This window comes from Brienomyrus brachyistius, chromosome 13 (genome assembly GCF_023856365.1).
Source record: "Brienomyrus brachyistius isolate T26 chromosome 13, BBRACH_0.4, whole genome shotgun sequence".
Classification (NCBI taxonomy): domain Eukaryota; kingdom Metazoa; phylum Chordata; class Actinopteri; order Osteoglossiformes; family Mormyridae; genus Brienomyrus; species Brienomyrus brachyistius.
Genome location: NC_064545.1, coordinates 7,224,198 through 7,238,258, shown reverse-complemented (window position 1 = coordinate 7,238,258; position 14,061 = coordinate 7,224,198). Strand labels below are relative to the sequence as shown.

The following is a 14,061-nucleotide window of genomic DNA, read 5'->3' as shown; positions in this document are numbered from 1 at the left end:
CTTATCCCGACATCAATACATGCTCACTCGGCCTGAATGAAGTTTCTCATGACTGCCAAACTGCTCTGGCATACGGGGGAATTCCAGAAAGCATTCCCACTACACACATCCTCCCGATGTTCTATACCGCAAACACAATAGAATCCAGCGCTATAAACCTCTATAACATCTGTAAAATAACATTTCTTATCAGGGTGATGTATGTAATGACAGGGAACAGGGAATAACATTGAATCAAAAGTATAATAGATCCTGACATATCGACTTCGTATATACGATCTTTATTCTTAACCTCCCCTAAATATATATATTAATTGGCTGGGTTGTTGCCAAATAATTGAATCTGGAATCGACTGTCTTCCGCCGTCTGTTTCAGATCGCATGGTAGCTTAGACAGAGACATTTCTAGACCACAGAGGCTCATCTTTCTGTCTCACATATTAAGAAATAAAAATGATGCTAAAAAGTTCTCAGATGTTTCATTGACACCGACTTGAGAAATTTCAAGCATAAATGATGCAGCTTAAGTTTTTGGGAATGCTAAGTAATTCCTGACACTGATCTAAAGTGATTCAAAAGCTTAATTTACAATGTAGGGGGTAAGAATTTATTATAATAATGGCGTCTCCACGATTATAAAATGGATTTCAGAACCTACTTGATATAAGTTATCTAATGTTATTTTCCTGTTACGATCAAGAATAGAACATGACACCTCATTCGATGTACTTCACTCAAAATAAATATGTATACTGGAAAACATTACTCTGGTAGGTCAGGTTTGGTAGGTAGACAGAAGCTCTGTGTGGTCTGTGTGGCACTAAGCAAGTCCTGTCAGTCTGAGGGATTAGGTTTTGAGAATATTCCAGGAAGGAGAAAAGGAGGTAGAGAGGCAAGTTACAGGTGACAAGTGACTGGGTTCTCCATTTATGTCTAAATTTCGTTTGCTTTATGGGATGTATAACTTCCTTTTTAGGGGAAAATGTCCCTTGAGTGGTTAAGCAGAAGGATGTCTCAACCCCTGGTAATTACAACTAGCTATTCCCCCTGACTCTGAACTCTGACTCCACAGAATTCCTATTTGCCTTGAAAAGGCTACGACTAGAGGTATGTAACCAGAAAGGCCCCGGATCCCATCAGCCGGGCCTGAATGAGGCATCAACAGAGGGAGGCTTGTTTACTCGTAGCGTATCCCATCTACAGAGCTCCGGGAAGAAAGTCATGGGATTCTTTCCGTAGGTGACCCTCCATCACCCTGGCAGAAAGTGTACAACACTACTGGCAAGTCTGCTAGCTGCTGCAAGAAATCAGGGAATGGCTTGTCACGGAACTGCAAATCCCACCTTCATATGCAGAGAGATGATGTCAGAATCATTGATTCTTGATTGATTCCTCTGGAGAAATTCTCCTTTAACATCCCCCAACTTTGCTCTTTGTAGGTGACAGCAAGCTGACCATAAAGGGCAACTACCCATAGCCATGTCCAAGGAGCTGAGGGTTAAGGGTCTTGCTGAAGGACCTGCAGACATCCTGAGGTCAAGCGTGAACCGACAACCATCTGATTATAGACACAAAGGTTTAACCCTCTGAACCACACACTGCACCCCCCCCCCCCAACAGCAATGTTCTGATTAACAATCTATTGAAGGTATGGAAACTTTTGTATTTTTTTTACCATTTACAAGGCAGACTAGTCAACAATTTAGACCGTCACAACAATTATACCTCCGACAACAAAAACAGCCCTAGGGCCACCGAAAGTGCTACAGTGATGCGCCTCTTTGTAAAGTATAGCTGCTCGAGGAGCAATGCGGGGATGTTATGGGGCCATCCTGATATCTAATGCAGGACGTTTAAAGTCCAGCCGTAAGATGGATGAATGGATGGATGACTACAGACATGCTGAATAACAGTAAGACGATGTGTCTCCAAAAGAGGAAGTCGCTTGTTCCTGCTTCAGCTGAGGACACTTTCTCACAGCAGCAGCTGACCACACTAGTGTCAGCACACGTGTCAGGCATGCATGGTGTGTGCAAACTACCCTGCATTTAGTTCAATATTTTCCCTGCCAACTGGATATAATACTGCATAATTAATATATACAGTCATAAACAAAGCCTAATAGAGCATTTCAATGCTTTAATTCACTAAGAGGCCCCCCCAATAACAATATGTCGAAAAAGACAACCTATTATGAAACCATAAATGAGATTTACATGCATTAAACTCGATCTCACATTTGGGCACAAAAACGAAGAGTGACGTGGCAGACAATGAGCCACACATGCTATTCAACAGGCTGCAAGTAACTCACAATGTCCGGTATTCAAGCATGATGCCTGTTACTCCCATAATAAAAAGCGTTCATTATGATAAATGGAGTCCGTAGTGTAACCCAGAGGTTCCCGTCACAATTAGGGAATGGGGGGGCCAAGATTCCCTCAAGAAAGTTCAGAAATCTCCATCTCCTTTCCTCCAAAAAAAGGAACACCTTTCCAGAAAAATGTGTTTGGTTCCTAATGACAAGGTGAAAGTCCATCATACGCTGCTTCTGTTGCCTAAAAGGCTGGTATCCTTCTTAAGATGTTCAATCCAAGGCAAGTCTACATACCCATAGTTTTATTATCCAGCAAATAGTCTGTAGAGTTTGCAAACGACCCCGATGCTTTTGATGTAGCTAATTTTAGGTTCATAATGGAATAATATAGATTTGCTGTAAGATTACTGGCATTGGTGGTAGATTGTTAAAGCATGAATGTCATGGCAGATGTGTGACAGTCAGCAGCCCTGCTGACAGCGTCGATGGAGCGTCGATGGTGCTGTGACAGTGTACGTCGTCTCTACGCTGATGAGAAACGTGATGTCTGACCATCTTCACCACTCCCTCTACCCCTATCATGGGTATGAACATCTGTTTAGGTCAAGAATTGAGGGGGGGGGGTACATGGCGAACATACCAAATTAACCTTGACAAAACAAATAAAATCAAGCAAGGGCAGGCAAACAAAATACCTTCACTATTTTAAAGTAAAACGTCAGGAATGGGATGAGAGAAATATTAACATCAGTGTTACTGAGTGACTAAGTGATAAGGAAGTTAATGCACGAATGGAAAAGAAAAACAGGAGGAAGAAATTATTTGCCAAGCTGGCAGAGCGACGACAACAACCGAGGGACAGCAACATCACAGGCCAAAAATATGCCTGGCCACGTGCCACCACATAACGGCCTTTACGATAAATATAAATAAAACTTCCTCATTCTGCAGCAGCACTTCTGTTTGTTACCCCCTTTGCACAATGACGAATGCCAAAAAAAATTAGTTTAGTTCATAATCAGATTATAGATAACGTTTTAAAAATGCAGATAAGTAACTATAACTGCAGTATGGTAACCAAATCATATATAAATGGTGACTAGTTAAGCTGATTTACGGTAGAAGAGAAATTCCCGTAGCAGTTATTTCTATACTATTTGTTTATTTATATACTTCCAACTGAGTATACATCCAACTGAGATGTTTGCCTGTGTAACCTGTAGGCTCAAGACCAATGTGGTGCAAGGTACTGAAAATGAGTGATTAGTTACAGCTACTTCATTCAAAAGCAAATCAATTACTTTAGCAATTACTGCAAATAAAAGTGATTAGAGACTAGGGAATCAGTTCTCTGGTTAATGCATACATACCCAGACATTTACATTTACATTTACAGTATTTGGCAGACGCCCTTAGCCAAAGCGACTTAGATAAGTGCTTTAAGACGCTGCGATGAATTTTTTCCGATACTAGCTCAATTAGGACCCAAGCTATGAATACCATCTATCTAAATACTCTGTTGAGAAAGTGCAACAATTTTTTTTCTTCTTTTTTGTACACATACACACAGACACGGAAAAGACAGCACACACAAGTCGCCAGAATGTAGGTTTAAGATCGGAACATCGTTAAAAGACTGCATTCCATTTCGACCGATCAATAATATTTAAATTATTACATAAGCTAATGTGGGTTTCAGCAAGCACATTTTTTTCGATAATTTTGCGTTAATCAGTTCGGCATAACTATTAGACCTATTGTTACTGTTTCTGTCATGTTGTTAAAACTTTAAATAATAAACGTATATCAATCAGTTAAATTGTTTGAGTGGTATATGGTTTTAAACTACGCCTACATGTGGGGTAAACGGAACAAATCTATCCTATCTTATATAAATATATACGATAATGAGCCTAATCAGGAAAAATAACAGTAGGCTAAACGTTGCATAGGAATCTCATTAACATCATGTTGCGGTTGACATACATCATGCAGACATCAGGGGAAATGCTGAATCATCGTCCCGGTGACCAAACGACCTCAGAGGGATTATTTGCCGATATATTGTAAAGCATCGCATTGACACGGTGCCTACGCATGTGTACTGTCAGGGTAGCTATATTATTTTAATGTTGCTGCTTTCACAGTGCGTGACAATACAATGTAAAATTTTACCTATCACTGTATCACTGTACCCAATATCACCCACTCATTGCGCCACTGTAAGGTTGGATGACGTTAGATCATAAACAGGAAATTAGGGGAATAGGCTGCAACGAGCCCATTGAAACTGCAGTACTTTTAATAGCATAAATCCGAAAAGGTTGCAGTAAAAGTAGTAGAATTACAATAACGTGTCAGGCTGATAACCCACCTTAATTTTGAATACCCCCCCCCCCATTGAGGATGCTTAGAAGCTATGAAACTTCAAGTTTCTTTAATATTTTATTTATAAACGCTGAACAGAAGTGCCTAAACATATACATACGACAGTGTTAATTTTTTAGTTAGAGAAATAACACCTATTAGCTTGACCCATTTGACTCTTCCCTTACTCCAAACAGTTCCTTCGTAGACTGAAACAACTTTTGCATTTTCTGCACTGCATGGAACATTTTACCCATGAAGATTTGCCTATGCTGTTCTGTGGTTACGGCCTCGTTTCCCAGTAACAATGGCGCGTTTTCGCCATAGCCTCGTAATACAGTACGTCATTGTTTTGCTTCCCCCTGGCACACACGTGAGCCTTCCGCCTTAACATACCTGGGGTACACCTATGTTACTGGACACTGCACATCCTTCACCATGAAACCAAGAATTTGCAATTGGGTTTTGTTTGTAGAAAATATTTAAATAGAACTTTACACATTTGACATGTAGTTTTCCTTTTACAAACAAGCATCTTACCCGCTGCACCCACTGAAGACTAAAAAAAGATAACGTCTTTCTTACAAACTAAGGATGGTAATACTCATTCCTCTGGTCATCCATGGAAAATTTGGTCTGCAAACAGTTACATCTTCAAATGCAGCAGCCCCCAAGACAAGATTTGTCATGAAACATGTTCCTACATACCTACAATGGCACTTGTAGGTTTCAAGGTGAATTGTAATATACTGAATATCAGCACAAATGTAGCTTTTAAAGAAAATAAAGAATGCAGGCGGGTAACTGCACATGGTTGGGATTAGCATTTGTAGAAAAATCTCAATTAAAAACCTTTTCTATCATGTCTTTTAAGTAGTTATTATTAACTAGGTATTTTTCATATTATTTATTTAAACCATACATACTGTAGGTACACATACAATAAATACCAATCTTCAAAGTACTGAAATAGATTTGGTCCTATAACTAGAATTGCAAAGTATGTACATATCTACAGAAAGTTCTGTAGCTGTGGAATATTTGCAGGGTGGCTAACTTCCTGGATGATCCTCATTGGCTGTGTTGGCCCGTGCCCCCTCTCCCACTTCCTGCTGGGATTTATGTCCTCCATACTGATAAGAACTAGGCTTTCATGAGGGCCTTCCACTCATGAAATCCTCAGGTGTTTGTCGCAAGAGAAAAAATTCAGAGGAAGTTACACTGAAGTTTTGCTAATACTCATATGGAACCTTCTCCCCAATTGTGCCCTTGAGAGGTAAAGTGGGCTGTCCCACATTTTTGACCCCTACTATCAAGTGTAGGGTATAGCCACAATGATTTTTTGAAAAAAAATCAACTTTGGAGCTCATTTTCTCAAAACTTTGTTTCTCAAAACCCTGCACTTAACCTCTCAGGGGCACAACTGTCTGTGGTGTGTAGAACCGGCTCCCCTGCTGGAACACCGCTGGACACCCCCCCCCCCCATATAATTTCAGCATTCAAAGAGGTTATAAGCAGTAAACAATTACCGTAAAGATTTACTCATGAGTGACCTGCAGCATTGCATCCATGCCTGTGCAGCAATGATGCAAAGAATCTACAAATTCTGTATTGGAACAACTCCCAAAGAGGTAGGCTAGCCATATTTATCATTCCACTGAAACATCCCTTATGACTTGAGGGGACAGAAAAGTTTGGCTGGCCTAATGCCTAGAGAACCAAGCAAGAACGTTATCTTTGACAAGAAATGTGGAGAGTACCGCATATAATTCCAAATGACACTATACAGAGCCAACTATATCTTCCACAAAGAACCAACAATTCAGAGTAAAACTGCACTTATAGCCTCCATGTATAATGCATTATAGATACCTTCATAATACATTATAATAGCTTATGCGCACCATTATAATGCATTATGAAGGCATATATAGTGCATAATAGGTGAGACCTTCATACAACATTCATAATGCAAAATAAACATGCCTATAATGTGTTATGCCTTTCTATAAATAGTTATAGCGATGTTTATAATACTTCCTGGATGCATTACCCAACTCCCTAAAAATGCACCTTGGAACACAGAGAATGACTCTTGTTTAAAATATCACCAAAATATGTTTATCGTCATTGTACATGAACAACGAAACTCTGTGTGCTTCCCCTACCAATGCTATGCATTATATAAAATAGAAATAATAAAACATACAAATAACAATAATATGGATACACAGTATTGCCAAAAGTATAGGGACACTTCTACTTATCAAGGGATTGGCTAATTCAATTACACCCATTGCTGACACCTGTGTATAATTAAGCACACAGTCACACCATGTCCAGGAACAAATACTAGTAGTGGAATGACTGGTTGTACAGAAGAGGTTAGTGACTTTCCACTTACTATCATAGGATGCCATCTTTCCAATACGTCAGTCACATTTCTGCCCTGGTAAAGCTGCCCTGGTCGGCGGCAAGTGAAGTGACCATCAAAATGTCCAGGACCAAGTTCAACTGAGAAGTGGTTGCCACAAAAAGTCAGCTAACCTCAATGTCCAACCTGAACGGCAGCAATTCCCCCCTCCCCTCCTCCTAATTGAAAGCGAAAAGCAGAATCTATTACAGCAACAACAGCCAGCCAACTTCATATTAATGTCCTCAGATCTGTCATGAAATGCTGGACAAGCTACTGCCAACATACCTTTGGCCATATAGTGTGCAATAGCGAACTAAAGTGCGGCATCAAACTCAACAGTATAAAATAGAATAAAAAAATTAGCAGCAATTATATGGTTAAAATGTAGCAGCATTGCAAACCTGTACCAATATATTAGATGGTTCAAGGTGCCATGATTCAGTGCAATGACAGTCCATTGAGTGTCTGTGTTGTGTTATAGCAGAATATCCTCTTGGTTGAGGCGATCAAGGCAGCCATCCTATTATCTGACATCAAAGTTAATGGAAAACTGGTACCTTTATGGGTGAAGCATAATCCGGAAGTGGACCCTAGACACCCAAGCTTTAGCCAAAAGGAATGCGTTTATTAGAATTAGAATGAATTTTATTGATCGGAGGTGGAAATTCTAGAACTTGTACCCTTCTGTGAGATGATACAAATTCCTTGTTTACGTTTCATGGGGTGTATCGGGAACCAAGCTCTGCTACTTCCCATCAGTGACATGTCCTGCGTTTCTAACTTCTAGCCTTCAGAGACTTTCGATAAACAGATAAGTTGTCAGCGGACAATAACCCCATTGGACTGCAGGAAAAAAAAATGCAGATTCTCATTTACGTTCAACACAAGACTGTGACTCTTTGTGTATGAAATGAACACGCAATATGGCAATTTATCAAGTTTACCCTCCATCCCCCAAAATTACACTTGGCGAGGCCAGGTTGGAGAAGATATTTTACACTAGCAAGAAGTGAACTGTTTGCTACTAAGATACTTAGCAGAGACAGTGGTAATTTGGTTTAATAGTTTTGCTAAATACTTACTGCTACAGTTTTATGAAAATAAAAGAAAAACCTGAGAAAACAAGTTAAAGCTTTGTCAGCGATATGAATAGTGTCCTTGTTCTTGGTTTCAATATGCATCCTGTATACTGTATTACAACCCTCTTCCATTGAAAAGAGTGCAGGAATCAAATAGATACAAAGATCCCAACAGCACCATCTGATGCAGCTGAAAGCATGGAGGTATGGAGTGGTATACATCTGGTGGGGCTTTCTTTCTCCCAGCTTTATGTGCTTCCCAGTCTGTATCAGACCAAGAACCCCAGTACAATCTACTTCCATTCATCCATTTTTTGAAACCGCTTGTCCTGTTCAGGGTTATGGGTGGTCTGTCCCAGAGGGTAAAGTACATGGGTGTATTGAACAGTTGCTACACATACTGGGGTGCCTTTAGGAGAGGTTTTAGAATGGCTAAGCTGACACTTTGACAGACATAATATCATGACAATGACGATCATCCCTCCATTTTCTGAACCTGCTTATCCTATTCAAGGCCATAGGGGATCCACAGCCAATGGGCGCAAGGCAGGGAACAGCCCAGGATGGGGCACCAACCAATCACAGGCCACACTCACACACATGGGCAATTTCATAACTCCAATCAGACTCGGCATGTTTCTGGCCTGTGGGGGGAAACCAGAGAACCTGGTGAAATCCTCACAATGACATGGGGAGAACATGCGAACTCCACACACATGGAGCCATGGATGAGACCGGAATCCTAGTCCCAGATGTATGTTATAACAGTGCTAACCACTGCACCACCAAGCCACCCCTACAGTCTGCTTATATATTTTTAAATACATCAGCTGGACCAGGAGCTAGCAGCTCAGTTTCTGGGTAAACAACCATGTTTTCCTACTTGGTTGCTACTTGGTATTTGCTACTTGGTGGAGCGACACACTGCATTGTGTCCCTAAATGACCCATTTGAGCAGAATTATGCATAGTCAGACTGCTGAAATACACTTATAAGGAATAAGGAAGGAGCACCTTCTTTGTTCCGAGACAGTACAGCGATTTGCTGATAGCACGCATCACCATTTTCCCCTCGTTAATACCCGTTATGTAAATGCGTAGGTTAGCTGCACAGATTTCCTACAGACATTCATGCAAACACTGTACTTTCCCGGGCCGCTAATTACAGGCCGATTAGGGGAACTTGTATGTACTTTGAGGGGGCAATGCCGCTCGTTCATCAATGCTGGAAGAATCTGTGGAAGACGAGCAACCGAAACAAGCACGATTCAGCTGCCTGGGTCATCTCATTTCATTTTAATAACAAAACAGGGGCGGTAGCCTCTTTGTTCAGCAAACGTTACACAGACACCACGTCGCCCGTGCAGGTCTGCAGCCCAGCAGGCGTGCTGGAGGTGAAAGTTTTCCTGTCAACGTGTGTGGGATTTGACACCCGGCTGCAAGGTTTCACTCTCCTGTAAAAGAATAATCCTTTTGCTCTGCTGATTCAGATTTCCATTAGCTAATTCTGCTTTTAACGTGATGCTATGCTAATCGCTATATTCGGGCTTCCCAGAGGTATATTAATTGTCGAGACAATTAAGACTTTTTATACTTTTACATTCAAATTTTACAAGCATTTAAGTATTTTCCAATGGCCTGGGTCTTGTCATAATATGCTTGGTCCGGTTTGATTTGATCAAGAATCCAATTGCCTGTTTATCCAACGAACCATGGTATTGTTGAAAGCCTTCGTCAGCGCCACCGTTCGAAGGCATACACGCTTCTTCGTAGCCCAACTTTCACAGACTCAAAGAGTTACGGTAAATACCATATTCCAGACAATTGGGAATCTTCTTTTACTTTGATCGAACTTTTAAAAAGACAGACTGTAACTGTATCTACTCAAACTCCAACTCAGTCAGATTGTGAGTCAGTATTGTATCACCTCCATTTTGTTCTACAGGTCGGGATACTGTTCGGCTATTTCAATATTAGTTTAAATACTAGCACTCTTGACCATAAGTGGAAATTAGCGGGGGAACATTTTAAAACGAATTTGAGGAAGCACTTCTTTACACAGCGTGTAGTTAGAGTATGAAATAGTCTTCCTGCTAGTGTAGCGCAAGCTAAAACCCTGGGTTCCTTTAAATCAGAGCTAGATAAGATTTTAATAACTCCGAGCTATTAGTTAAGTTCTCCCCAAACGAGCTTGATGGGCCCAATGGCCTCCTCTCGTTTATAAATGTCTTATGTTCTTGTTAATTACATGCCCTTTAAGGCACCTGTACCGCTCTTGTCTAGCTAATCTATGCTGCATTGTGCGACGGCTCTTGAAGTCATCGTCACGTTTCCTTCCGGTTCCTGAAAAATAAAAAGTGCTCCTCAGAGGATGTTATTGCTGGATTGGCAAGGCAAACTGCTCAAGCGGGGAACCAAAGAGCGAGGGACGCGGGCAGCGCTTAGGGACGAGGACGCGTCGTGAGGAAAATAGGGAATAACAGGAAAGCGATGATGTAAACTACTCTGAGGTGTGCCCCCATGAACTCAAGCCGTCTGGACTGAAGAGCAAGGCTTTGTTTATGCTCAGGAGTGCATTATCAGCTGCTGTCGCCGCAAGCAGCTCCTAACCACATCTCTGTTGCATACACACAGCATTTATGGCCTGTACTTTAATGTTCCGCGACGCTTCACGTGCACTTCATGGACATGGAAACAGAAGTGCTTAAAGCTCGTTGGTGTCATTTGCTCACTGCCACCCTGTTTTTTTTTTTCTGCTGACGCCTTTAGAAAGGGAAAAAAAAACATGCAATATCCTCCACACAACAAATAAGCTTTTCTGAGAAAATCGAAAATATGCTAGTCTGTGAGTTTTGTACTTACGAGAGTTACGAGCTCCATGCTTTTCAGGCCTGATCCTCCAAACACCCCCAAAGCATACCCTCCAATACTCACTTAATACTTGCTATGCCAGCAAAGTCTGGCTCTGCTGCATCACTGAGCGTATGAACGTTATAGAAGCTCACCAATAACTCCTTCTGACATTTTTGTAAAAATATGTCATACAATTACTGTTCTTTGCCTTCGGTCTTACCACGGTCTTATTTTCTGTTTAGCTACAAAATATACAGAAATGTTGCTCAGTTAATAGAAGCTTGGTGTTAAGTGACTACGTTGGAGCGTAGCTATTGACACTTACATTAATTCATTCTAATAATACCACTATCGAAAAGATCACCATAGTAGTGAATACAAATACAATAGCAAAACATCTATATCAAAAACAGTAATTCGTGGAGATAAGCAAAAATAATAAATAAGTATGTGGAGCAAAGTTTAGCACATTACCAATTATTTACCCATTTAACGTGCTAACTTTTTGTACGCCTGTATATGCTGCTGGTGACCTGTGTCTGACTGATGTAGGAACCAATGAATATAAATACACACACACACACACACACACACACATATATATATCCACAAAAGATATCGAACCAAAATACACCGCGAGGTCACATAGTGCCAATTATCTTGTGAGCAAGGAAAGAGATGGAGCACTGTGACAGATCACCTGGCCCCCACAATCCCCCCATCTAAACCCCATCGAGCTGGTTTGGGGTGAGTTGGAATGAAGAGTAGGACCAAGGTGGCCAACTTGTGCCCAGAACTTGTGGAAACTCCTTCTGGACTGTTGGAGAAGCATCCAGGTGGCTACATCTGGAAGCTGGCTGAAAGAATGACGAGACTGCAAGGCTGTCATCAAAGCCGAAGGGGGCTATTTTGAAGAATCTAAAATTTGAGAAATGTTTAAAATGTCGAACACCTTCTATTGGTCGTTGTGATATCTGATACGTATTACTTCACTGCCTTGAGGCCTTTTACTATAAGGTAAATAACATAGCTAAAAGAGAGAGTTGGATATATAATATCACAATATTGTGGTGTCTGTAATACTATATAAAAGAAATCACATCCCATAGTAGATTATATACTGTTAATTCATTCGGCAAATTAAACAGGTTTAGTTATTTTTTCCAGCAATCTAGAATATCTATGTGTCCAAATGTTGGCTAACGTGGATCAACTACAATTTATTTTACACTTCTCAGAATGGCACGATAAATATCTGCAAGCATCAAAACAAATGTCACCAGTGACCTCAACTCCAGCCATAAGGGATAAACTTTAAATGAAAGTCATAACCGAGCCAGCTGTCCTCCCTCAATCCCGAACTGAATATCCGCAGCCCACGAAGATACCTGCAGCAGCAGGTGCAGCGCAGACGCCAGCGTGCGACAGCGGTATCTGCCGGCCCATGGGGGACCGAGGACGAGGCACTTACCTCGAAGACGGCAAAGAGGAGGACAGCAGTCAGAGCGACACACGGTAGCGACGGTCGCCTCATCATGCGGGTCGCGATGTAGAAAGTGCTCATATTAAGACGCGACCGGTTGCTGGCATGTCTACCGCGCCCGGCAGGTGCGCTTCAAATTCTCCCTATTAGTATAAAGCGGATTTGCACTTTATTCGACTTTATAAGCAGCAGCCTCTCGCTTCTCGTTTTTGGAGTCCTGCGGCAAAGTCGATAAGCGCACATTAAATAAAGACAGTTCCTTGAGCTAACATTTCTGGGTGGGGCTGGCGAGCTCCGTACTCTCCTCACTTACAAGTTACTGGTTTTTTAAAAGTAATAACCCGCCTCCAGCGCTAGATACAGTCCCCTTAGTCACTCCTTCTTCTCGATCTGCGCCTCAGTCCGAAAAACTCTCGCTTCGTTGCGGGGCCAGTCTTTGCCCTTGTTCTCTCTCCCAGTGGACTGTAGAGGAAGTTGGGTTATTTAGGACTTTTTAAACCATCCCACATTCTTTTAGCGACTCAGCAAAGGGGCGCAAGGGAATGTGTCCCAGGGCAATGCATTTACAAGTTTACAATCTACAACTAGGTCCATTATGTTGATGAATAGCATTTATTTACCGACATCGCTATATCACGCATCACCGTTACTGGCATATAACCAACTTGGCAATGTTATGTTTCTAAAATTTTCATCTTTTTCATAATTCTTGACATTTGCCGGCAGTAAACTCTTTAGCATTTTCACCTGTATGATTCTGTTGCTTTGGTGCTTTTACTTCCTGCTCTCATGGAATGTATCTGACGTAGCTATAGGTTTGTAGAAATGGAATGCAATGGAATTACATAAACATATAATAAGTATTTAAGCTATTTCTCACTATAGTACCGTAAATTGATCCTACAAATTATAACTGCGAGTCCAACGTCATGAAAAGTTACTCTCCTTGCACCCCTGGACTTTGGCCCTATCATGTCACACATTATTGTGGGCTGTTTTTTTTGTGACAACGTTGTGAATATTTAGAACAGTCATCTCACGCCTTTCTTATGACACTTCTATCACTGGCATTTGCTGAGGTGTTTCTAACTAGTTTGAGCCTGTGTCTCTTTCATTACTAAAGGAAACAATTGGTAATATGAAATCTTCAGTCTGTCCCACATATGTTGTCCGCTTGTTTTTTTAAAGAGATTTTTGACACTGTTGGACCAAACAACCAACAATTATGTACAAAAATTATGTATGTATTTCACCCCAGGCTTTGTACCAACAATTTTTAAGAATGCAGTAGTGCAACCATGATCAAAAAATGCAATTTGGACACCCCTGTCCTCTCCAGCATTAGACCAATTTTCAATCTCCAGTTTCTTTCAAAAATTTCCAATCATATTTAGACATGCGTAATATTTCTGAAATGTTCCTGTCTGATTTTAAAGCGCTTCCCAGCACTGAATCTGCACTTTTAAAAGTTTTTAGCGATCTTTTCCTAGGAATCGACTGTAGGGATTCTGCTATTCTCATAATCTCATAACTGCATTCAATGCAGT

General features: G+C 41.0%; 1 protein-coding gene across 14 annotated transcripts in view; it reads right to left on the bottom strand.

The window, feature by feature from the left end:
- The window catches only part of LOC125706668 (receptor-type tyrosine-protein phosphatase eta-like), a 53,219-nt gene extending 40,237 nt beyond the window's left edge, over positions 1-12,982 (bottom strand). For 10 of the 14 annotated variants that reach the window (XM_048973441.1, XM_048973442.1, XM_048973446.1 and 7 more), the window contains exon 1: positions 12,503-12,979. In XM_048973441.1, the coding sequence (XP_048829398.1) occupies positions 12,503-12,595 (93 nt within the window). In that variant the 5' untranslated portion in view covers positions 12,596-12,979. Of the gene's footprint in view, positions 1-12,502 lie in introns of all 14 variants that reach the window. The other 4 variants (XM_048973437.1, XM_048973447.1, XM_048973436.1 and 1 more) reach the window with 3 other exon arrangements.
- Between the last annotated feature and the right edge of the window lie 1,079 nt (positions 12,983-14,061).